General features: G+C 43.0%; 1 protein-coding gene across 6 annotated transcripts in view; it reads right to left on the bottom strand.

Moving 5' to 3' along the window:
• LOC128685387 (uncharacterized) overlaps positions 1-25,904 on the bottom strand; it is a 79,955-nt gene that overhangs the window by 8,693 nt on the left and 45,358 nt on the right. For all 6 annotated transcript variants that reach the window (XM_053771908.2, XM_053771905.2, XM_053771904.2 and 3 more), the window contains one exon: positions 765-971. In XM_053771908.2, coding sequence (XP_053627883.1) covers positions 765-971 — 207 coding nt within the window. The remainder of the gene's footprint in view (positions 1-764; positions 972-25,904) is intronic.

Below are 25,904 nucleotides of genomic sequence, written 5' to 3'. Positions count from 1 at the left end.
GAAAGTTTCACCTTTTAAATTTAGCAATATATACAGGAGAAGAGGTTACTAGCCCTTGCTCCTGGCATTTTAGTCGCCTCTTATGACACACATGGCTTACGGAGGAAGAATTCTGTTCCACTTCCCCATGGAGATATTATTATTTTTATTATTATCATCATTGTCATTATTATTATTATTATTATTATCATCATTGTTGGTGTCTTTTCTGTTTCATAAACATGCAAGATTTCACATACGTGAAATTGTAAAGGACCTGCCTAGTATGGGCCAGCAGGCCTCCTGCAGCGTTCCTCCTTTCTTATGTTCTTATGTTCTTACGTCTTGCTACTCCTACTTACACTTAGGTCATACTACACATGCAGGTACAAGCATATATATACACACCCCTCTGGGTTTTCTTCTATTTTCTTACTAGTTCTTGTTTCTTGCTTATTTCCTCTCATCTCCACTGGGAAGTGGAATAGAATTCTTCCTCCGTAAGCCATGCAACTAAAATGCCAGAAGAACGGGGCTGGTAACCCTTTCTCCTGTATACATTACTAAATTTAAAAAGAGAAACTCGTTTTTCTTTTTATGTCACCCTGCTTCAGTGGGATATGGATAGTCTGTTGAAAAAAAAAAAACTGAAAAACAAATTTATACAACATGCAATAGCTGACAGCAGCAAGGGGGGACCCCCCCCCCCTAAAGGAGTCCCCTGTACCTCTAAATTCACTACTGCCAACATTTACAGAAAGCTTCCTGTGCTATGTCACACATACCTGAATACTTCCTTTATATTACCAAGGGTAACTGTTGAGCTAAGTGTACACCAAACTGCAGAAAAGCTCAACTGGCAAGCTTGATTCACCCATTCCTGGAATTGTTCACGTAAAGTCTGAAAGCTGGTGCCGGAATCTGTCAAAGACTTCATTTGATGTCGCCTTCTTCGAGCTATATCTGTCTCACCATCATGTTCATGAATTCTTCTGAAAAGATCAGCATAAAAAGAATAACTAACAGTTTAGAACCCCCTCTTAATATCACAAACACACACAGAAAATAGAATAACAGCAAAGGCTAATTTTTAGTACTGTACATATAAATAAAAACAATAGAATCATATACAAAACTTATTTTAAAGCTCTCAAATATAAGGAAAGAGCTATGAGGTTTTCGCTGGCAAATTGGACATCAGCAATTTCCTTTCCATAATCAAATACAGCAATGAAGAAACAAAAATGATGCTTAACAATTTTTTTTTATTGTACTAGTAAATGACTTGCACAAGAAACTGCTAAACTGTTAATTTGTATTCCTCTTTGACAGAGATGCACAATCTTTTCAATTGCCAAATAATGAATAAAAAGGAAACTATGAAATCTCCACTTCATAGGCCAATGGAATGTACAGTGTCAAGTCATTGTTAGTTTGATTTTTAATATAAGATATCAAGGGGTGCAACTGTGCCACTCAAGGGTCGCAGGTTATGCATCCCTGGAATCTACAATATTTCACGACGTACTATAAAAAGTTTCCTGTGTTTGAATTTTTGTGCACTTCTTGGGTGAAATAAGGCAGTGGCACAGATCACATTGTGCAGTTCTCCTTTGTGAAATAGTGTAGTGAGTTTCAGTGCAGCTGGTCATTATGCTGAAGTTAGATGGGCATTTTTTATGTCATGCCGTAAATGCACTGTTCCAACTTCTTTCTTGTGTATTATTATTATTATTATAATCAAAAAGAAGTGCTAAGCCACAAGGGCTATACAGCGCTGCAGGGTAGGGAAGGAAGCGAGGGTATTGGATGGCAGAAGGGAGGAGGGATGATCAGTAGGTTACAGAAAACAGCGGGGCAGGGGATAGTACGGGAGTAGAGGGTAGCAAGAGATTGAAGTAGAAAGGGCTGAAGGTATCAGAATTTGTGAAGTAAGTCGGTTGTTGTCAAAAAGTCAATGAGAGAGTCTGGATGAAAGGTGGGTCCATCAGCGAGAAGGGAAGGTAGAGAGAGAGCAGCAGAGCGAAGACAACGACGGAGGTAAATTCTGCGTGCTCGTTGATAAAGTGGGCAGTCCAACAGAATGTGGCTGACTGATAATGGAACTTGGCAATTCTCACAGAGAGGAGCAGGGTGCCTCTCCATGAGATATCCATGAGTAAGACGAGTATGGCCAATGCAAAGACGGGAGAGAGTAGTCTCCCAACCTCGACACTGGTGATAAGAAGACGGCCAGTAACCTATACTCGGTTTAATAGATTGAAGTTTGTTGCTGAGCATAGTAGACCAACGTTGTTGCCAACGGGTGTGAAGTTGGGAAGATATTGCAGCAAAATAGTCCGTAAATGGAATACCTCTACATGAAACTGGTAGGTCATGTACTGCTGACCGCGCAGCAGTGTCTGCCTGTTCATTGCCCTGTACGTCAACATGACCAGGGACCCAACAAAAAACAATATCTTTATGCTTGGTAAAGATGCGGCATAGCCAAAGTTGGATATGGAGGACTAAGGGGTGAGGTGTATCAAATTTCTGTATAGCCTGTAAAGCACTAAGGGAGTCTGAGACAACCACAAATGATGACACAGGCATAGATGCAATAGGATAAGTGCTGTAAGGATGGCATACAATTCAGCAGTAAAAATACTAGCCGAAGATAGTAAATGCCCTTGTACGATGCTGTCCGGAAACACTGCTGCGGATCCTACGCCGTCAGAAGACTTAGAGCCATCTGTGTACACAGCAATGGCATGAGAATGAGAGTGAAAGTGGTCAAGAAAAAGAGAGTGGGAAGCGACCGTAGACAGTTGGGCTTTCGAACAAGGGAGAGAGAAAAAACAGAATCGAACAGCTGGAACTTCCCAGGGGGGTAGGGAAAAGTGAGATGCTACATGTACATAGAAAGGTGGTAATTGAAGAGAAGACAAGAGCAAATGAAGGCGAAGAGAGAAGGGACGGAGTAAACAGGGGCGGCGAACAAATAAAGAATGTCTACTAATATCAGTGACCATTCTATAAATGGAAGGATTGCGGAGATCATGAGAGCGTACATAGTAGCGAAGGCAATGGGCATCACGGCGATCGGATAAGGATGGAACGTTCGCTTCTGCATAGAGGCTCTCGACAGGGGAAGAGCGAAAAGCACCAAGGCATAAACGTAATCCTTGGTGATGAATGGGGTTAAGGCTAGAGAGAGTAGCAGGAGATGCCGCTGAATAGATCTGGTCACCATAATCAAGTTTCGATAAGATAAGGGTGGAATGTAGGCGAAGGAGGGTTCGACGATCAGCTCCCCATGAAAGATGAGCAAGGGTTTTAAGAAGGTTAAATTTTCCAGCACTAAAACCCACCAAATTACTTTCACTAGACGCTCTGTCATCTCCGATCATCCTTTGTACCTCTGTGGCTCCCATATCCCTGAACGTGATACAGTCAAGTTTCTGGGCCTCCTCTTTGATCGTAGGTTATCCTGGAAACCTCACATTACCTCTCTGAAGGCAACTTGTCACAGCCGGCTTAAACCCACGTGTGGTGGCCCAATTGGAAATACGGTCGACTGCATGCTGGAGAGAAACTGTAATAAGGTGACAGTCAGCGCCTGCACAGGCAATAGTGAAGTCATCAACATAGAGTGATGACCAAATATTTGATGGAAGACTAGAGGCCAAATCATTAATGGCAAGGAGAAAAAGTGTTGTGCTCAGAACACATCCCTGGGGGACACCTTCAGCTTGGATAAAGTCCGGGGAGAGCACATTATTAACCCGAACACGGAAATGCCTGTCAGTTAAAAAATTCTTAAGGAAGGATGGTAGATTGCCTCGAAGGCCTAAGGAGTGGGCTTGGGCTAAAATATTATACCTCCAAGTTGTGTCATATGCCTTCTCAAGGTCAAAAAATATGGCAATAACTGAGTGGTTATTCGCAAAGGCATTACGAACATACGTATCCAAGCGTAGTAAGGGGTCTATGGTAGAACGTCCCTTACGAAAGCCATATTGACGAGTGGAGAGACTGTTGTGTGTCTCTAAATACCACACTAAACGTCTATTTACTAGGCGTTCCATCACTTTGCAAACTGCACTGGTAAGAGCAATGGGACGATAGTGGGAGGTTTCATGTCCCGTAGTGCCTGGTTTGCGGAAAGGGAGAACAATGGCGGATTTCCACAGCTGTGGAAGAACTCCTTGTGACCAAATAAGATTGTAAAGGCGTAATAGGACTGCAAGGGCTGACTGATGTAAATGTTGTAGCATACGAATATGAATGTTGTCGGGCCCAGGTGCCGATGATCAGCAAGCTGAGAGTGTTGCCTCCAGTTCTTGAAGTGTAAAAGGCACATTACACTGTTCTTCTCTGAGAGAAGAAAAGTCCAAGGGTGCTAACTCTCTGGCAGACTTTGAGGAAAGAAATGAGGGGCATAGATGGAGTCCCTGAGAAATACGGACCAGATGATTGCCAATTTCATTGGCAACATCTAGTGGGTTTGCTATATCAACACCGGCAACCCGCAGAACAGGAGCCGGGTCAGGAGAATATTTACCACTCAGTTTTCGTACTTTTTTCCAGACTGCACTCATAGAGGAAGCAGAGGTGATGGTGAAGACATAATCTCGCCAGCAAGTGCATTTAGCGTCACGGATGACACGGCGAGCGATCGCACGCTTCTGCTTAAAATCAAGAAGTCTCTCTGTGGTTCTATTGTACCGGTACCTGCCCCATGCAGCGCGTTTCAAACGTACTGCACGAGCACAAGCAGGAGACCACCAAGGCACGCATTTCTGAGAATGCCTGCCCGAAGTTTGGGGTATAGAATGAGAAGCTGTGGTTAAAACGGAGGACGAGAAGAGGTGTAAAAGCTCATCGATGGAGGACGAAGAAGGAACCTCTCTAAAAACAGTTAGGTGTGAGTAAAGGTTCCAATTTGCCTGATCAAATTGCCAGCGTGGGATGCGAAGAGGTGGTGAATATGAAGGGGAAGTAAGAATGATTGGGAAATGATCGCTGTCATGTAAGTCCGGAAGAACAGACCAAGTGAAGTCTAATGCGGCGGAGGAAGAGCAGACTGAGAGATCGATGCAAGAGAGAGTGTGAGTCCGAGGATCAAAATGGGTGTGAGTACCTGTATTTAAAACATGGAGGGGGTGGGTGGCAAGAAAAGCCTCTAACTGAATGCCACGGGAATCATAGTGAGACCCCCCCCCCCAGAGGAAATGGTGGGCATTAAAATCACCAAGTAACAGAATCGGTGGTGGTAATGACGAAACAAGAAAGGTAATATCCGGAATAGATAATGCCCGAGAAGGAGAGAGATATAAAGAACAGAGCGTATACCACCTATGCAAGTGGATACGGGCTGCTGTGTAATGCAGCGAAGTACGAACAAATAGCTGATGGTATGGAATATCAGTGCGTAGAAGAAGGGCACTTTCATTAAAGGTCCCATCAGGAAAAGGATCTGAGGAATACAATAAATTATAGCCTGAGATGGGAGAGATAACAGCAGAGTGTAATTTTGGTTCCTGTAAGCAAACACCAACAGGGGAAAATTGGGAGAGTAACATCTGAAGCTCACCCCGATTACCCCTGAGGCCGCGTATATTCCACTGTAAATAGGCCATGATTGGCAATGATAAAGATACCTGAAATCCGCAGGTAAGGGTTCCTACGGACTAGAGGGGTTAGAAAAGTCCACATGTGGAGGCAGTGGAAAACGTTCAAGCAGCGAAGGAACGGTGCGCTGTGAAGAAAGGAGTTGCGCAGATGGAGTAAAGGAGAGAGAAGGAGCGGAGGGTGGATCAGTGTCCATTGATGGTTTGGTCTCTGCAATATATTCAGAGATTGCTTCAAGTGTTTCAGAATTCAGAGACGTCGTATGGGAGACAATATTGGAAATGGTAGGGGGAGGATGAGTAAAGATTGGAACTGTAATGGACTGTACCAAGGTAGGGGGGGGCAAAAGGGTGGAGGGAACTGGAGAAGCATGGAAGGGGACAAAAGAGGCAGAAACCTGGGAGGTGGCAGAAGAGGAAGAAACTTGGGAGGGAACAGGGGAGGAAGGTACAGTACGAGGAGGAGGGTGAACCTCTACACTTGTAACAGAGCCAGTGAGAGGGGGAGAACCAGGTACAGAGACAGGGAAGGGAAAATGAGGAGGTGGAAGATGGGTAGGAGGTGTTAACGGACCTTTTTTTGACTTTTGAGAAGTAGAGGGACGATTGGGAGGAGGTGTCATACGAGATCTTGTCGCTACTGAGGTTTGTGAGAGAGAACACGAAGAAGCAAGATCAGACCGAGACGTTGAAGTAGGGATGTCGGAGCCGAGGACAGCAAAAGAATTAGCTACAGGAGTGACTATGGGAGAGGTAACCACAGAGGTGGGTGCAGAAGATGGGATACCAGAAGTGGGGGGACGTTTTGAAACACGAGGTAGTCTCCCTTGGAGGCGGAGATGAGAAACTGCCATGGCATAAGGGAGACCTTCTGCCTCTTTGAGGTAACGGATTTCCCGCTCGTTTAAGTAGACTTGACAACGGCGAGAGTACGAAGGGTGAGCCTCATGACAATTAAGGCAAGAGGGAGGTCGATTGCAAGACGTATTAGAATGGTCATCGGCACCACAGACTGAGCATTCGGCGATAGATCTGCAATATTTTGCTGGATGGCCAAATCGCCAGCAATTTCTACACTGTTGCGGTGTAGGGATCACCTTTTGAACTTGTAACCAATGTCCTGCTACATAAACTGAGGATGGGAGTTCACGGCTGTCAAAAGTTAAACGAGCCACATTGCTAGGGTATTGTCTCCGCCCGCGGGCAGGAAGAACGTAAGTGTCTACCTTGAGGATTGGGAGATCTTGGAGTTCCAGCTGTTCAAGAATGTCAATGCCACATGTCTGGAAATTTTGTTGAACTATGGTATAGGGCAGAATGACGGTACCACTACAAGAATTGAGGGAATGATGCTTTTCAATAGTTACAGGAACAGTATCAATATGGGAAAGACGAGAAAGCTCATGAGCCTGGGTAGCATTCTGTACGGTGATGATGCGCATACCGCTCTTAAGAGCATGAAAAGAAATATCTTTACCAACATGGCGTAGGAGTGCCTTGCCAATACTGTGGTCAGAAAGATAGGCAGTAGAGGAAGTCGGTCGTAAAGTGAAAAATTTAGTCCATTGTGCAGTCTGAAACTGAGTGTGGAAAGGTAGTGAAGGACATGTCGATCTTTTCTGAGAAGAACGAGAAGGTGGAGAAGTATCATCAGCAGGTAATTGTCGTTGTCGTTTAGGCGTGGGACCAGAGTTGGTCCAACGTGGAACGGGCCGGCGATTCGAAAATTGCCGCACCGTAGAGGGAGAGGCCGGAAGCATAGTCAGAGGAGAGCGAAGGTCAGATAAATCGAAGGAGTCAGTCGAGGCCTCAGTACCTAAAGCGGGTGAGGAAACAGCACCGGCAAGAGGTACAGAGGCATGAGGAGTGTCCGAAGAGTGGTCCAAAGACGAGGCGGGATCAGAACGGGGTGCGGTATCAAGAAGGGGCCCGGGGGTAGCAGGTTCATGGACTAGGGCTGCCATGGTTAGGTTACTTCTTTCTTTTTGTTTTTAAGAAAAAAAAAGAAAGAAAAGAAAATAAAAATAAAAAAAAGAATAAAAAAAGGGGGGACCAGGGAGGGATAGTTCCTAGGAGGAATGAAAGGGCCAGAAATCTCCCTCCGCGCTCAAGAGGACCTCAGCACCGCAAGTAGTGCAGATGCAGCATGGAACCCGTGCCATACCCTACCCATCATGCCAGTAAACCGGCAATCCGGGATAGCAACCTCACATCTGCCGAGCTACCTCGGTGGACAAAAGAGGGGGTGGCCGGAAATCCGCCACAAAGCATACCTCCTTCGGCCACCACCCCCGGAATCCGAAAGGTGGCTTCCAGAGATACACCTGTCGCCCGAGAGACACCCAAAGCCACCCTCCGGGATACCGGAGAGGGATCAGGACATCCCCAGGCAATCCAGATTCCACGGCAAACTACGCCACCGCCAAGAACCTCAACGGAATGGGATGGACCCCGGTACCCTTTCCCCTACCTAGGAACTAGCATGCCTGTGGAAAAAAAAAAAAAAAAAAAAAAAAGGACGGGCAAAAGGGAGGGGTGGGGAGGAGGAGGAGGAAAGGAAAAAGGGGAGGATGGGATAGGGAACGGGGGATTGGGGGGTAATTAGATTCGGTCTGAGGAAGTAGACCGACAGGTCTAATTCCTCAGACCAAGAGCCTCTTCACCACGCCAGAGAGCCCCCCTTGAAGAGGTCTTTCTTGTGTAAAAGAATGAAATTTTTATAAAAAAAAAAAAAAAAAAAGTAACGTGTCTGTGTGTCAAATTGCATTTTAAGTTTCACAGCTAGTGAACTCTTAAAATGCTTCAGCAAGCATCTGGGGATGAAGTAATTAGTCGGACACAGTTTTTTGAATGGTTTTCTCTATTCAAAGCAGCATGAATGTTAGCTGAGGATGATGAACGCTCTGGTCATCCATCAATGTCAAAAACAGATGCCAACATTTAAAAAAGTGAGGAAGGTATTCATTAAGATCATCATCAGCATATCCAGGACATTGCAAGTGCTGTAGGAATTTCTTATGGGTAGTGCCAAAGCATTCTGAATGAGTGGCTGCGAAATTTGTGTCCTGCTTGCTGACTCAAAAAAAAATGACATGGTGGGCATTACCCATCCTTACTCCCCAGTCTAGCCCTCCCTTGCCCCCTGGGATTTTTTTCCTCTCCTCAAAAACAAAAATGAAACTCAAGGGGTAGTAATTAAAGAATGTGTAAGAGATTCAAGCAGAATTGCAGGCTCTGCTAGATGCTTGAATGTTAGGAATGAAGATTTCCAGAATTGTTTTGAGAAGTGGCAGAGGCGCTGGGATCAAGTGTATGTATAGCCTCCCGTGGAAAGTACATTGAGTGGGACAACTTCAACTAGGTGATTAGGTCAGCTTACACGTATATTCTTTTTGTAGCAGTTTGGAAACTTTTTGATAGCATCTCATGTGTCACATTAAATATTTTTCCATTTTATCTCTCTTAACCCTTTCAGGGTTGGTGCTGTACTAGTACGGCTTACACGCCAGGGTTGGTACCGTACTAGTACACGTAAATTCTAGCGGCCTCAAATTAAGCAGGAAACAGCTGGTACGCCTAGAGGTGAGAGAATGGGTCTCCATGGTCAGTGTGCACGGTACAAATAAAATCAGGGACCCATTGGTGCATTGTGGGAAAGCCATTTTATTACACCTTTTTCACCATGTCTAGCACTAAGAAACTCCTCACTCCTCGGCTAATTGCGGCTCTTTTCTTCCCAAGTGACAGTTCAAACAGAGTTGGAAGTGTCAATGAAGATGAATTTCATGATTGTCACAATTTGTGAAAGCAAGTGTAAGGCTGCTGAACAAGGTGGTGGTGGTAGTGGTGGTGTTCTTAATTACAGTAATGACAAATACAATACTTGTGTTGAAAACTATAGTGAGCATCATAATGAAGGCAATGGTGTCTATGATGTTAGTAATAGTTATGAGTGTAATATAAGTGGTGGTGCAGTGTGATGAGGGCAGTGGTGTCTATGATGTTAGTAACAGTGATGAGCATAATATAAGTGGTGGTGCTGAGTGTGATGAAGGCAGTGGTGTCCTTAATGTTAGTAATAGTGATGAGTGTAATATAAGTGGTGGTGCCGAGTGTGATGAGGTTAACCACACTGACATTAAAGTTGAATACAATACTGTTGATAAATGTAATGAACACAATGTTGGTAGTGGTGTTGGTGATGACAGTTATAGTGATGCTTGTAATGTTAGTGGGAGAGGGAATGTGAGTGGTGGTGTCACCTATCATACATTCACACATGAACAGCGTCGTGCTCTGAGTAAACAAAGACTCCCACGAGGCCTTACAACTGGAAATGCACTTAAAAAACTCATGGACCAGGGTAACACTGCTGACATTGATAAGGTCTGCTATTTATATGAACAATTTTTTCATTATGCTGAGAAACTCAACAAGATCCCAGGACTACTATAATGGATCAAAGCTCGTATAAACTTTCTATATTAAGCTGGAATATTGCATCACTTACAAAAAGACTTCTTGACCTTCATCATAAATTAGCCACTGAACCCATTGATGTTGTGTGTCTACAAGAGTGCAGTCCCTGAAAAATCCCAACCCCCTAAATTACCATTATTTGTTGCATATAACCTCAAATCTACTAACTCTTGTGCTCTATATATTAAAAAATCACTTCCCCATCAACTTCTTGCACATAAGAAAACAGAGGGGCTACAGTATCACGGTGTTAGGATTTATATTGGGAACTCTGCTCTCAACATATTTAACTTGTATGCTCCTGGTGATAAGTTTAATTACTTGGAGCTCCCAACTTGTGCTCATTCTGAACCTATTCTTATTATTGGCGATTACAATGCGAGACACAAAAGCATTGGAAACTCACAGTTTGGTAATTGTAATGGCAATCAACTGTTGTCACTCTTAAATAGTCATGATTATGTGCAAATTGTAGGTGTCCTTGAACCCACACATATCTATGGAGGTGTCCTTGATCTGTGTCTTGGCTTCAACATTACTTCTGCCAGCTGTGAGTCTTTCATTGTAACAGATATAGCATCTGATCATTTCCCTAGGCTAACCTCTCTAGATATTGGTAATACTATCCTTCTTGGTGGGATATTCAAACGGAAACGTTTTAATGTTCCCACTGATCAGCATGATGACTTTGTTGCACATGTGACTGACTGGTATAATTCCTATGAGTGTTCCTCTGTAGAGACCTTTAACCATGACTTTGTGAGCAGTATTCAGAACTACTTAGAGCCGCCACTGAAACCTCTTGGTACTCTAAACCCAACAAACTTTCATAATAATCATACCTCCTTTAAAAACCATACTCATTACAATTATTCTAAACTTCGTACACTGAAACATACTGCTCGCAGACTAGGCCTAACCTATAGAAAACATCGTACCCCTGGAATGCTGAGGCTCTTTCAAACTGCCCTTGCTGCTGCCAGAGAGCGTATGACAGAACTGCAGCAAACAGACTGGGAAAAATTTGTCAACTGTCTTAATGCTCACACCCCACTTAGCCAGGCATGGAGGGACATAAATAGAATTAAAGGTAACAGAACTGGGCAGATCGTGCAACCTCATCCCTTACATAGGGCGAATGAGTTAGTCAGAGCTTGGGCTGCTACATCTAGCTATGACAATCTTCCCAGTACCACACAGGCAAAATTAAATGACAAATATGATGCAAGGGAGAGACTTGTTTGCTTTATGCTCAGAAAGGAAGATGACTGCAACATTCCTTTCACTAATTATGAACGTGATGCAGCACTAACTAAGGGCAACTCCACATCGCCTGGTGAGGATGGTATTACTTACAACATACTCAGATTGCTGTGTCGAGTACCAGGTAATCCATTACTTGAATTACATAACATGAGCTATGTAACTGGGGAGCTCCCTCAATCTTGGACCAACAGCCTCATCATTCCAATTCCTAAGCCCAATCAACAAAATGCATTTCGCCCAATATCTCTTACTAGCTGCTTGTGTAAAACATTTGAGAGAATGAGTCTTAATCGTCTCATGTAGAGAATCAAAAAATTTTTGTCTCCCCGATTGCATGGTTTCATGCATGTAAGGAGCGTGCATCATTGCATAGCCACCTTTCTCACCCTGCACATTGACAGCTCATACACTACCTTCCTTGACCTTAAATCCACTTTCGATGTAGCCAACCGACATGTAATCATCAGTGAACTTGCCAGAATGGATGTTGGAGGATGGCTTCTCCACTGGATCAAAGGCTACCTGTCCAACAGAAAGCCATCTGCGTTGTTCCAGGGACAGAGAAGTGTAACTAAAGACTTTGAATTAGGAACACCACAGGGAGGTGTGCTCAGTCCCACACTGTTCAATATTCTAATTAATGCATTACTTAATGCTATGCCTAGTCAGCCCCATCATTATATGATTAGTTTTGCTGATGATACAATGATTCACACCACCGGATTCCCCAACACCCAAAACATTCTTAATCATGTACTAGCCTCGTGTCAGGACCTGGGGTTGATAATCTCTACTGATAAAACAAAGATACTCAATAGGCATCCTCCTCGACAGAGAGGCACAGTTCGTCAGATCCAATTGCATGATGGGTCTCTTCTAGAATATGTAAGCAGATACAGGTATCTAGGCTTTGAGGTTCCACTACTTGGACCTGTTGTAACAAGACTTCGTCGCCAATGCAAAGAAAGACTAAGAGCACTTAGAGTTGTTGCTGGGTTTCACCCCAGGTATGGTGCTAATGTTAAAATTGTGAAAATGATGTATCTTGCTTATATTAGATCATTGGTTGATTATGCTGCACCACTACTTGCTCTTGTGTCTGACTGGAAGCTTGAAGGGCTGGAAAAACTGCAGAACGAAGCAATGAGGATCATTTTAGGATGCCCTTGTACTGCCAAAATTTTAAATATGCAAAAAGAACTTGATATTCCAAGCATCAGAGATCGTGTTACTGAAAGAAATATCCTAATTGGGGTTAATAGGCTCAGGCAAGCCCATTCAAACCCCTGCACAGAAGCCCTCCAAACTTTCCTCAGCACTGGTGAACACTCCTCCAGATGGATCGAAAAAACCGGAACCGACCTCGGCATGAATCAGATACATGATCTATGTCAAGTAATGCAACAGCTGCACTTCTCCGCTCCATGGGATATTACCCCATTCCAAACTACCATTCCTCCATTTCCCCCCAAACTACTTCTTAAATCACAACCAAAACTTCGCCTTGAAGCCAAACATGATGCCTTAAGCTGTATTGATAACTTAGTCACACCGCATACACTCTCGCAAATTATTTACGTTGATGATTCTGTTCACCAATCCACTGGTGCAGCTGGTAGTGCTGCTGTTGTCATACAGAGTGATGGCTCTCTTAAAGAAATTGGAGCACGCATCAATAATTGGGCCTCTACCCTTCAGACAGAACTGTTTGCCATACTCCTTGCACTGAAACGCATCTATGTATCTAAGACTGACAGTTTAATTGAAACTGATTCTCTGTCATCCATAAATGCTCTCAACTCATTAAGCATAAATTGTGGCATGCTTGTGTCAGAAGCCAGACACAGGTATGGTAAGATTGTGGACAGTGGAGTCAGAGTGCACATGCTGTGGATTCCATCTCACATTGGTCTTTGGATGCATGATAGAACTGATAAATTGGCTAGGCTGTATGCTTTCAAAGAGGGAGTAGATTACAATCTTGGCTTGTCAGGTAGTAGTTTGAGAACAATAATACGAAAAGAACTTCAACTGAATTTTATTGACTTAAGACTCAAGAGAGATTGACACCAGTGAGTCCATCTATCATCATTCTATCATGCAGGAGGAGCCACATGTCTATGGTGCATCCAACAAAATAAGCACTCTTGGATGTCACTACCACCCGGCTCCGGCTGGGTTACAAGTATCTTCGGCAGGTTAAATCACCACCACCAGATGTAGACCAAACGAAATGTAAACTTTGCCAGATAGACTATTGTCACACCCTGCATCATTATGTACTGGAGTGCGATAAAATTAATGAATTTAGAGACAACTCACTCAGAAATGTTCAAGAAATGGCAAAGTATTTTATCCACAGTGGTATATTACAGACCATTCTGGAGAAATACCCTGACTTTGCTAGCTGTAAATAAAGCATTACCACATGTGTGCATGTATGTGCATATATACAGTGCTCCCTCGTTGTTCGTAATTAATCCGTTCCTGGAGCCGTTACTATAAAAGAAATTTACGATTTACGAATATATTTTCCCCATAAGAAATAATGTAAATACAATTAATCCGTTCCTGACACCCAGAAGTATTAAAACAAAAAAATTTTTAACATGAAATATACATGTAGTACATAAACAATACAATGGGAAATGATGAATGAAACATTAACAGCATAACACTTACCTTTATTGGAGATTCTTCTTAGTGTATGGGAGACTGGAGGAGAGAGTGGATTGTTTATAGTTTGGAAGGGGAATTCCCTTCCATCAACACCTCAGGTACCATTTGCTATTCTGGGGTTGCTTCTCTTCTCTGTTTCTTAATGCCACTAGGACCACCTTGAGAGTCACTGGAGTCCTGTCTCACAAAATAACTGTGGAGAGAGCTCTGTTTCTGGCGTCTCTTCAACGCTTCCCTAAAATGGCCCAAGACTTTATCACTGTACATGTTGCCAACCTGGCTTGCAACAACATTGTTAGGGTGATGTTTCTCCATAAAGCTTTCCATCTTACCCCACACAGTAAAAATCTCTTTAATTTCTGAAGAAGGCACCTTCTTCCATCTATCTTCCTCCTCCTCTGCAGCAAGATTCTGAGCTGCGATGTGTTGCTCTTCCTGCTGAAGCTCTTGCAGCTCCTCAGTGGTGAGCTCTTCATTGTGGTCTTCCACCAATTCTTCCACATCCTCCAAACTCACATCCAACCCCATGGAACTTCCCAGTGCCACAATTGATTTTACAACAGACATAGGCTCATTAGGGTCAGTCCCAAATTCTTCCAAATCCCTCTTGTTGACACAATCTGACCCATGCCTTACTATTAGATTTCCAAAACACACACAATTTACTCTTCATAACATTGTTTTTCCTGAACACTCTGGGATTTTCAGAATGGTACACTAGTAATGGCTTCACTTTGAAATCCCCACTAGCATTAGCACAGAACATTCGTATCAGCCTGTCTTTCATAGGCTTGTGTCCTGGCATTGCCTTTTCCTCTTGTGTAATGAAGGTCCTCTTTGGCATTTTCCTCCAAAAGAGGCCTGTTTTGTCACAATTGAACACTTGTTCAGGTTTCAGTCCTTCAGCCTCTATGTACTCCTGGAATTCATGCACATATTTTTCAGCCGCCTTGTGGTCCGAACTGGCAGCCTCACCATGCCTTACCACACTGTGTATGCCAGTACGGTTCTTAAATCTCTCAAACCAGCCTTTGCTGGCCTTAAATTCACTCACTTCACCACTATTTGCAGGCAATTTCTTTACCAAATCTTCATGCAACTGCCTAGCCTTTTCACAAATAAACGAAGTCATAAGAGTATCTCCTGCTAATTGTTTCTCATTTATCCACACCAATAATAACTTCTCAACCTCTTCCAGTACTGGTGATCTCATTTTTGTCAGCATAGTTACTCCCTTTGCAACAACAGCATCCTTTATTTCATTTTTCTTGGCCACTATGGAACATAAGGTTGTGTAGGGTTTCTTATACATCCTGGACAGTTCGGCCACACTTGTACCACTTTCATATTGTTCAATGATGGTTTTCTTAAACTCAATCATATTTCTCACCTTCTTTACCACAGGCTTGGCACTAGGAGCTTTCTTTGGAGCCATGGTAGCTTATTTAGTACTTGCAAGCACTAAAATAAATGGAATATTATGAAATATTTCGCTGGAGCACGTGAGGGGACCTTCGCTCACTTGTAAACAATGCCAGACTGGCTGCCGCCCTGGCTCACACCGTGGGTACGCTTCCCGGACGAACTACGACTCGTGAGTCAACCTATGAAAAGGGAGTCCATGTTTATACGAAAATACCCCTATGATTGGCGAATTTTACGATTGCCGGGAACTACGAAAAGCGGGGGACCACTGTATATGTGTGTGTGTGTGTGTGTGTGTGTGTGTGTGTGTGTGTGTGTGTGTGTGTGTGTGTGTGTGTGTGTGTGTGTGTGTGTGTGTGTGTGTACTCACCTATCTGTGGTTGCAGGGGTCAAGTCATAGCTCCTGGCCCCACCTCTTCGCTGATTGCTACTAGGTCCTCTCTCTCCCTGCCCCATGAGCTTTATCATACCTCGCCTTAAAACTATGTATGGTTCCCGCCTCCACTACGTCACTTTCTAGGCTATTCCACGGCCTGACTACTCTATGACTGAAGAAATACTTCCTAAAATCCCTTTGATTCATCCGAGTCTTCAACTTCCAATTGTGACCTCTTGTGCGTGTCCCTTCTCTGGAACATCCCGTCTCTGTCCACCTTGTCTATTCCGCACAGTATTTTATATGTCGTTATCATGTCTCCCCTGACCCTCCCGTCCTCCAGTGTCGTCAGGCCGATTTCCCTCAACTTTTCTTCATAGGACAATCCCCGTAGCTCTAGGAATAGCCTTGTTGCAAACCTTTGCACTTTCTCTAATTTCTTGACGTGCTTGACTAGGTGTGGATTCCAAACTGGTGCTGCATACTCCAGTATGGGCCTGACGTAAATGGTATACAGAGTCTTGAACGAATCCTTACTGAGGTATCGGAACGCTATCCGTAGGTTTGCCAGGCGCCCGTATGCTGCAGCAGTTATCTGATTGATGTGCGCCTCAGGAGATATGCTCAAATTCAAATTCAAATTCAAAGTTTATTCTCTATAAGGATTACAATGCTGAGTTTACAGAATTTGGTTATTGTATTGTTTACATGTAGTAAAATAATAATTACAGAGTGTACCACTAGAACACCTAGCATGGCTAGGCATTTCAGGCAGACTTAAATTAAATCTTAAGTTTAAAATATTACAAAATTATGAGGTAAGTTGGTATTATGGCTAAGTGACTAAATACTAGTTTGTGAGTTTAGCAATGTGAATGCTTTTGTTTTGGCACTATACATAGTTTCAGTATTGGAGTATAACAGGCCAACTTATGACTAGTTAAGATTCATTATTTTGAGATTGAGATTGATATTTCTGTTTATGGTCAAATGGGTGAGTGAGTGTAAGTGTTAACCACCAGGTGGTATTCGTGTAATTAGTTGACAGGGTGTATCAGGGAGATAAGATGTTTTCTGATGGTAGTTTTGAAGGTGATGAATGTGTCTGCAGTTTTAGAATTTTCAGGTAGGGTGTTCCAGATTTTAGGGCCTTTGACATACACTGAATTTTTGTAAAGGTTTAGTCGGACACGGGGAATGTCATAGAGATGTTTGTGTCTGGTATTGTGCCTGTGGGTTCTGTCGCAACTATCAAGAAAGCGTTTTAGGTCAAGGTTAATATTGGAATTTAAGGTCCTGTAGATGTAGATTGCACAGTAGTAAGTGTGGATGTACTGAACAGGGAGTAAGTTTAGATCTATGAAGAGTGGGGGGGTGTGTTGCCAGGGATGGGATTTAGTGATTATTCTTACTGCGGCTTTTTGTTGGGTTATTATTAGCTTTAGGTGTGTTGCTGCAGTTGAACCCCAAGCACATATAGCATAGGTGAGGTATGGATATATAAGTGAATGGTATAGTGTGAGAAGGGCAGTTTGCGGCACGTAGTATCGTATCTTGGAGAGGATCCCAACCGTTTTGGATACTTTTTCGGTTATGTGTTGGATATGGGTGCTGAAGTTCAGGTTGTTGTCGAGGTATAGGCCTAGGAATTTGCCCTCATTATGCCTGGCAATTAGAGTGTTGTCGATCTTAATGTTAATTTGCGCATCTCCTGCTCTGCTACCAAACATAATGTAGTAGGTTTTGTCAGTGTTAAGCGTAAGTTTATTGGCTGTCATCCAAGTCGATATTTTGATCAGCTCCTCATTAACAATGGTGTTGAGGGTGGCAAGATTAGGGTGAGAGATGACATAAGTCGTGTCGTCAGCAAAGAGAATGAGGTTCAGGTGTTGAGATACGTTTGGAAGATCATTGATGTATATGAGGAAGAGCAGGGGACCAAGGACACTTCCCTGCGGAACTCCAGTATCAAGTGGCTGTGTTGTTGATGCTGTGTCTGTAATGTGCTTGGTGTTATACTCACCCCCAGATCTTTTTCCTTGAGTGAGGTTTGCAGTCTTTGGCCATCTAAACTATATTGTGTCTGCGGTCTTCTTTGCCCTTCCCCAATCTTCATGACTTTGCATTTGGCAGGGTTAAACTCAAGGAGACAGTTGCTGGACCAGGCTTGTAGCCTGTCCAGGTCTCTTTTTAGTCCTGCCTGATCCTCATCCGATTTGATTCTTCTCATTAACTTCACATCATCTGCAAACAAGGACACTTCTGAGTCTATCCCTTCCGTTATGTCGTTCACATATACCAAGAACAGCACAGGTCCTAGGACTGACCCCTGTGGAACCCCGCTTGTCACACCTCGTCACGTACCATGACTCATTTTTGCCTCCCTGTCAGGTATTCTCTGATCCATTGCAGTGCCTTTCCTGTTATGTGTGCCTGATCCTATAGCTTTTGCAGTAACCTCTTGCGAGGAACTGTGTCGAAGGCCTTCTTGAAGTCCAAAAAAATGTAGTCGATCCACCCCTCTCTCTCTTGTCATAAAACTCTAGTGGGTTTGTGACACAGAATTTTCCTTCCCTGAAACCGTGCTGGTTCTCAATTATACACTTGTTTCTTTCCAGGTGCTCCACCACTCTCCTCCTGATGATCTTCTCCATGACCTTGCATACTATACACGTTAGTGATACAGGTCTGTAGTTTAGTGCCTCATGTCTGTCTCCCTTTTTAAAAATTGGGACTACATTTGCCATCTTCCATACCTCAGGGAGTTGCCCAGTTTCAAATGATGTGTTGAAGATCTTTGTTAATGGCACACACAATATATATATATATATATATATATATATATATATATATATATATATATATATATATATATATATATATATATATATATATATATATATATACGTATATATATATATACGTATATATATATATACATATATATATATACGTATATATATATATACGTATATATATATACGTATATATATATATACGTATATATATATATATACGTATATATATATATATGTATATATATATATACGTATATATATATATATACGTATATATATATATACGTATATATATATATACGTATATATATATATACGTATATATATATATATACGTATATATATATATATACGTATATATATATATATACCTGTTCTTAGTAACCTATACATGGAATTTTTTGAAACAAGGTTGCTTAACACAATCCTCCCTAATAGAGCTAAATGGTTCAGATATGTTGATGATATTTTGTGTCTTATGCCCAAAAATGTAGATATACACCATTTTCTTGGAAAATTAAATAGCTTAGCCCATTCTATAAACTTTACTGTCGAGTTTGAAGAAAATAACTCATTGCCTTTTCTAGATGTTTTAATTATTAAGGGTAATAATGAATTCAAATTTAAAATTTACAGAAAACCTACAAATAACTGTTCCTATGTCCACTATTATTCCTCGCATCAAGATAGAGTCAAACTGTCTGTTTTCTCATCAATGTTTTTGAGAGCTTTACGAATTTGTAGTCCTGAGTTCATAGATGAGGAAATATCCAAAATTTATGAAATAGGTAATGATTTAAAATACCCAAGAAATGTAATTGATAAATCTTTTAAAGTTGCTAGGAACACTTTTTATAATCCAAAAAAGGGCAACCAGCCTTATTCAACTAAAAATATGTTGGTTCTCCCTTACCATGAAAACTTGGTTGATATGCCTTCTCTTCTTAAGACTTTTAATATTAAAGTTGTATTCAAAAATCTTGATACAGTAAAAAAACTTTTGATTAAGAATTCCCCCCAAAATGCTGATGGATGTGTCTATAAGATTTCTTGTAAAATTTGCGATAAAGTTTATTACGGTCAAACTGGTAAAAATCTCGAACTAAGATTAAAACAACATAAATATAGCATTAGAACTGGACAAGATTCCAATGCTCTATTTATTCATGTAAGAGATTTTAACCATCCAATTGATTTTCAAAAAGTTGAGAAAGTAGTATCAAGCAAGTCCATGGTCGACAGGAATATAATTGAATCTTGTTTCATAAAAAGCAGTTTTGACAATAATATGAATATTTCCTTTGGTTTATATAAATTAGATCCATTTATAATTAATAGAATTTGGGTAGAATTTAATAATACACTGGACAAATAAATAGCTTGGGGGTGAGTTTTGCAAAGGACCTGTCCAAGTTGGCTCGCCGCGCGTCACGTGTTTAACCGTTGTGGGATCTGATAGTGAGGTGCTGGCCGACCCCTTATATAGCTTCCTTGGATGCTTCACTTTCATAGTTCCTTGATAATGTGAGTAGTCACGAAAGCGCTTGGAATTTCTCTATTCTTTCAGAGTGGTTGTTTTGCATATTTTGAAATCACCTGTTTACTGTGATCTTATTGCATATACGTATATATATATATACGTATATATATATATACGTATATATATATATACGTATATATATATATACGTATATATATATATACGTATATATATATATACGTATATATATATATACGTATATACAGTGGACCCCCGCATAGCGAACGCCTTGCATAGCGAACAATCCGCATAGCGAACGCTTTGTTCGCTGAAATTTTGCCCCGCATAGTAGACAAAAACCCGCTCAGCGAACTTCGTCCGAGACGCGTCCAATGTGGGCCCTCAGCCAGCCTCACATGTGCCGCCCGTCCCATTGTTTACCAGCTAGCCTCCGCGGTAACATTCAAGCATACACTCGGAATATTTCGTATTATTACAGTGTTTTCGGTGCTGTTTCTGGAAAATAAGTGACCATGGGCCCCAAGAAAGCTTCTAGTGCCAACCCTGTGGTAAAAAGGGTGAGAATTAGTATGGAAATTAAGAAAGATTTTGAAGGGTTTGGGGCTAACCCTGAGAAGCCTATGCCAGTTGTGGAATCCATTGTGCCTACTTCAAAAATTAAGGAAATGTGTGCACAGTGGGTTGAACTGCAAACCTTTATGGATGAAAATCACCCTGACACAGCTGTTGCAAGCCGTGCTGGTGACTATTTCAATGACAATGTTATGGCCCATTTTAGGAAAGTCTTGAAGGAACGGGAGGTACAGAGCTCTATGGACAGATTTGTTGAGCGACAGAGGTCCAGTGACTCTCAAGCTGGTCCTAGTGGCATTAAAAGAAGAAGGGAAGTAACCCCAGAAAAGGACTTGCTACCTCAAGTCCTAATGGAAGGGGATTCCCCTTCTAAACAGTAAGAAGATAATGCTCTCCCCTCCTCCCATCCCATCAATCATCACCAGATCTTCAATAAAAGTAAGTGTCATGTAATTGTGCATGCCTTTTTCAGTTTGTGTGTACTAAAATTAAAATTTTTTTGTGGTAAAAAAATTTTTTTTTCATACTTTTGGGTGTCTTGCACGGATTAATTTTATTTCCATTATTTCTTATGGGGAAAATTAATTCGCATAGCGAACATTTCGCATAACGACCAGCCCTCTTGCACGGATTAAGTTCGCTATGCGGGGGTCCACTGTATATATATATGTATGTATATGTATGTATATGTATGTATATGTGTGTGTGTGTGTGTGTGTGTGTGTGTGTGTGTGTGTGTGTGTGTGTGTGTGTGTGTGTGTGTGTGTGTGTGTGTGTGTGTGTGCGTACACTTACCTAGTTGAGGTTGCAGGGGTCGAATCCAAGCTCCTGTACTCACCTAATTGTGGTTGTAGGGGTCGAGACTCAGTTCCTGGCCCCACCTCTTCACTGATCGCTACTAGGTCCTCTCCCTCTCTGCTTCCTGAGCTTTGTCATACCTCTTCTTAAAACTATGTATGGTTCCTGCCTCCACTACTTCACTTGCTAGGCTATTCCACTTCCTGATGACTCTATGACTGAAGAAATACTTCCTAACGTCCCTGTGACTTGTCTAAGTCTTCAGCTTCCAGTTGTGACCCCTTGTTTCTGTGTCCCCTCTCTGGAACATCCTATCTCTGTCCACCTTGTCTATTCCCCGCAGTATCTTGTATGTCGTTATCATGTCTCCCCTGACCCTTCTGTCCTCCAGTGTCGTCAGTCCGATTTCCCTCAACCTTTCCTCGTACGACATTCCCCTGAGCTCTGGGACTAGCCTTGTTGCAAACCTTTGTACTTTCTCTAACTTCTTGGCGTGCTTGACCAGGTGTGGGTTCCAGATTGGTGCTGCATACTCCAGTATGGGCCTAACATACACAGTGTACATTGTCTTGAACGATTCCTTATTAAGATATCGGAACGCTATTCTCAGGTTTGCCAGGCGCCCGTATGCTGCAGTAGTTATCTGGTTGATGTGTGCCTCCGGTGACGTGCTCGGTGTTATGGTCACCCCAAGGTCTTTCTCCGTGAGCGAGGTCTGTAGTCTTTGTCCACCTAGCCTATACTCTGTCTGTGGTCTTCTTTGCCCCTCCCCAATCTTCATGACTTTGCATTTGGCAGGGTTGAATTTGAGAAGCCTGTTTCTGGACCACATGTCCAGCCTGTCCAGGTTTCTTTGCAGTCCTGCCTCATCCTCATGTGTGTGTGTGTGTGTGTGTGTGTGTGTGTGTGTGAGAGAGAGAGAGAGAGAGAGAGAGATGAGAGAGAGTGATGAGAGAGAGATGAGAGAGAGATGAGAGAGAGAGAGAGAGAGAGAGAGAGAGAGAGAGAGAGAGAGATGAGAGATGAGAGAGAGAGATGAGAGATGAGAGAGAGAGATGAGAGAGAGAGAGAGATGAGAGAGAGAGAGAGATGAGAGAGAGATGAGAGAGAGAGAGAGAGAGAGAGAGAGAGAGAGAGAGAGAGAGAGAGAGAGAGAGAGAGAGAGAGATGAGAGATGAGAGATGAGAGATAGAGATAGAGATAGAGATAGAGATAGAGAGAGAGAGAGAGAGAGAGAGAGAGAGAGAGAGAGAGAGAGAGAGAGAGAGAGAGAGAGAGAGAGAGAGACACACACACACACACACACACACACACTCAGCCTCTTGGCAAAACTTCAAGCACTGGGAATTGCAGGCTCTATGCTATGTCTCCTCAGTGACTACCTTCATGGTAGATCTCTAAGTGTAGTTCTCAATGGAATGGAATCAGCAAGACATCCTATTGGGGCAAGTGTTCCACAAGGAAGCGTGCTGGGTCCATTGTTATGGAATGTCTACTTCAACGACCTTCTTCATCTCATCCCAGAATCACATGCATATGCAGACGGCTGTACACTGACATTCACTTATCCAAGAGAAGAAATGCCAGCTGCTCTAAGCTACATCAATCACCAGCTGAGAGCTATATCAGCTTGGGGAAATAGATGGCAAGTAACATTTGCACCTGAGAAAATGCAAATGATGATCGTCTCTAGGCACCATGATGGTAATGCTGGTGCAGTAGTAAGGATGAATGGGAGGATGTTGGCACCTGGAGAAGAAGTTGATATCCTTGGGGTGAAATTTGACTCCAAGCTAACCATGAAGAACCATGTTGTAAATCTTGCAAACAAGGCAGCCAGGAAGCTTACAGCACTTCGCCGTATCTCCCATCTGCTTGACAGTAGGGGTTGCAAGATCCTGTACGAGGCACAAGTACGCTCACACCTTGAGTATGCTCCACTTTCTTGGTTTGCCTGCCCCCCCTCTCATCTGCGGCTGCTTGACAGAGTAGAGAACAGAGCAAGACGTCTCATCTCTCGCCTGGACCCATCCTGGATAGATCTGTCATTTCAGCAGAGCCTTCAACATAGGAGGGATGTGGGTGGCCTTACTGTTATGTACAAGGCCAATATTGTCAAAATACCACACTTGGATCCACTTCGAGGACAGCGTGAAACAAGCTTTTATGCCACAAGACGGGCAGAAAGCAGCAACTTCACTCTGGCTGTACCCTTCTCCAGAACATCACTCCATCTGAGATCATACATACCCAGGATGACTAGAGTATGGAACACATTCGTACAGCATAATGATGTCAACGAGATAAAGTCAGTTGATCAAATGAAAATGCTGGCCCACAGATGGCTCCAACTTCATCCTGTTTCCTACTTGTATGTCTCATAACAATAAAAATGCTTTCAAATGAGCTGATGTAGGTAACAGCTCTTAGCTTGCCAATAAAGTTAGGAATCCTTAACCTGTAAATAGATGTCAATAAAGCTAGGGATCCTTAACCTTGTCAAACCCTGTGTAAAAAAAAAAAAAAAAAAAAGAGAGAGAGAGAGAGAGAGAGAGAGAGAGAGAGAGAGAGAGAGAGAGAGAGAGAGAGAGAGAGAGAGAGAGAGAGAGTGAGAGTGAGAGAGAGTGAGAGTGAGAGAGAGTGAGAGAGAGTGAGAGAGAGTGAGAGAGAGTGAGTGAGAGTGAGAGAGTGAGAGAGAGTGAGATTGTGAGAGAGTGAGATAGTGAGAGTGATAGAGAGTGAGAGTGAGTGAGAGAGTGAGAGTGAGAGTGAGAGTGAGACACACACACACACACACACACACACACACAGGGTTGAAGAACTTCATGCGGGAGGTCCAGTGGGACAGAGAACTGGCAGGAAAGCCAGTAAATGAAATGATGGAATATGTAGCAACAAAATGCAAGGAGGCAGTGGAAAGGTTCATTCCCAAGGGCAACAGTAACAACGGGAAGACCAGAACAAGCCCCTGGTTTACCCGACGGTGTAAGGAGGCAAAAACAAAGTGCAATAGAGAATGGAAAAAGTACAGAAGGCAGAGAACACACGAAAATAGGGAGATCAGTCGCAGAGCCAGGAATGAGTACGCACAGGTAAGGAGGGAGGCCCAGCGACAGTATGAAAATGACATAGCATCGAGAATCAAGACTGACCCGAAACTGTTGTATAGCCACATCAGGAGGAAGACAACAGTCAAAGACCAGGTGATCAGATTAAGGACAGAAGGTGGAGAACTCACAAGAAATGATCAGGAGGTATGTGAGGAGCTGAACAGGAGATTTAAGGAAGTTTTTACAGTAGAGACAGGAAGGGCTGTGGGAAGACAGCACAGAAGGGAACATCAAGAGGGAATATACCAACAAGTGTTGGATGACATACGAACAAACTGAGGAGGAGGTGAAGAAGCTCTTAAGTGACCTTGACACTCAAAGGCGATGGGACCGGACAACATCTCCCCATGGGTCCTTAGAGAAGGAGCAGAGATGCTGTGTGTGCCTCTAACCACAATCTTCAACACATCCCTTGAAACTGGGCAACTACCTGAGAAATGGAAGACAGCTAATGTAGTCCCCATATTTAAGAAAGGAAACAGAAACGAGGCACTAAACTACAGACCTGTGTCTCTGACATGTATTGTGTGCAAAGTCATGGAGAAGATTATCAGGAGGAGAGTGGTCGAACACCTGGAAAGGAACAAGATTATAAATGAAAACCAGCATGGGTTCATGGAAGGCAAATCTTGTATCACAAACCTCCTGGAGTTTTATGACAAGGTAACAGAAGTAAGACACGAGAGAGAGGGTTGGGTAGATTGCGTTTTCCTAGACTGCAGGAAGGCCTTTGACACAGTTCCCCACAAGAGATTAGTGCAGAAGCTGGAGGATCAGGCACACATAAAAGGAAGGGCACTGCAATGGATAAGGGAATACCTGACAGGGAGGCAGCAACGAGTCATGGTACGTGAAGAGGTATCACAGTGGGCGCCTGTTACGAGCGGGGTCCCACAGGGGTCAGTTCTAGGACCAGTGCTATTTTTGATATATGTGAACGACATGATGGAAGGAATAGACTCTGAAGTGTCCCTGTTCGCAGATGACGTGAAGTTGATGAGAAGAATGTAATCGGACGAGGATGAGGCAGGACTGCAAAGAGACCTGGAGAGGCTGGACATGTGGTCCAGTAACTGGCTCCTCGAATTCAATCCAGCCAAATGCAAAGTCATGAAGATTGGGGAGGGGCAAAGAAGACCGCAGACAGAATATAGGCTAGGTGGACAAAGACTACAGACCCTCACTCCGGGAGAAAGACCTTGGGGTGACCATAACACCGAGTACATCACCGGAGGCACACATCAACCAAATAACCGCTGCAGCATACGGGCGCCTGGCAAACCTGAGAATAGCGTTCCGATACCTCAA

The sequence above is a fragment of the Cherax quadricarinatus genome, chromosome 8 (genome assembly GCF_038502225.1).
Source record: "Cherax quadricarinatus isolate ZL_2023a chromosome 8, ASM3850222v1, whole genome shotgun sequence".
NCBI classification, from domain to species: Eukaryota; Metazoa; Arthropoda; class Malacostraca; order Decapoda; family Parastacidae; genus Cherax; species Cherax quadricarinatus.
Note: the sequence above shows the minus strand (reverse complement) of the source record. Positions and strands in the feature narration are given on the sequence as shown.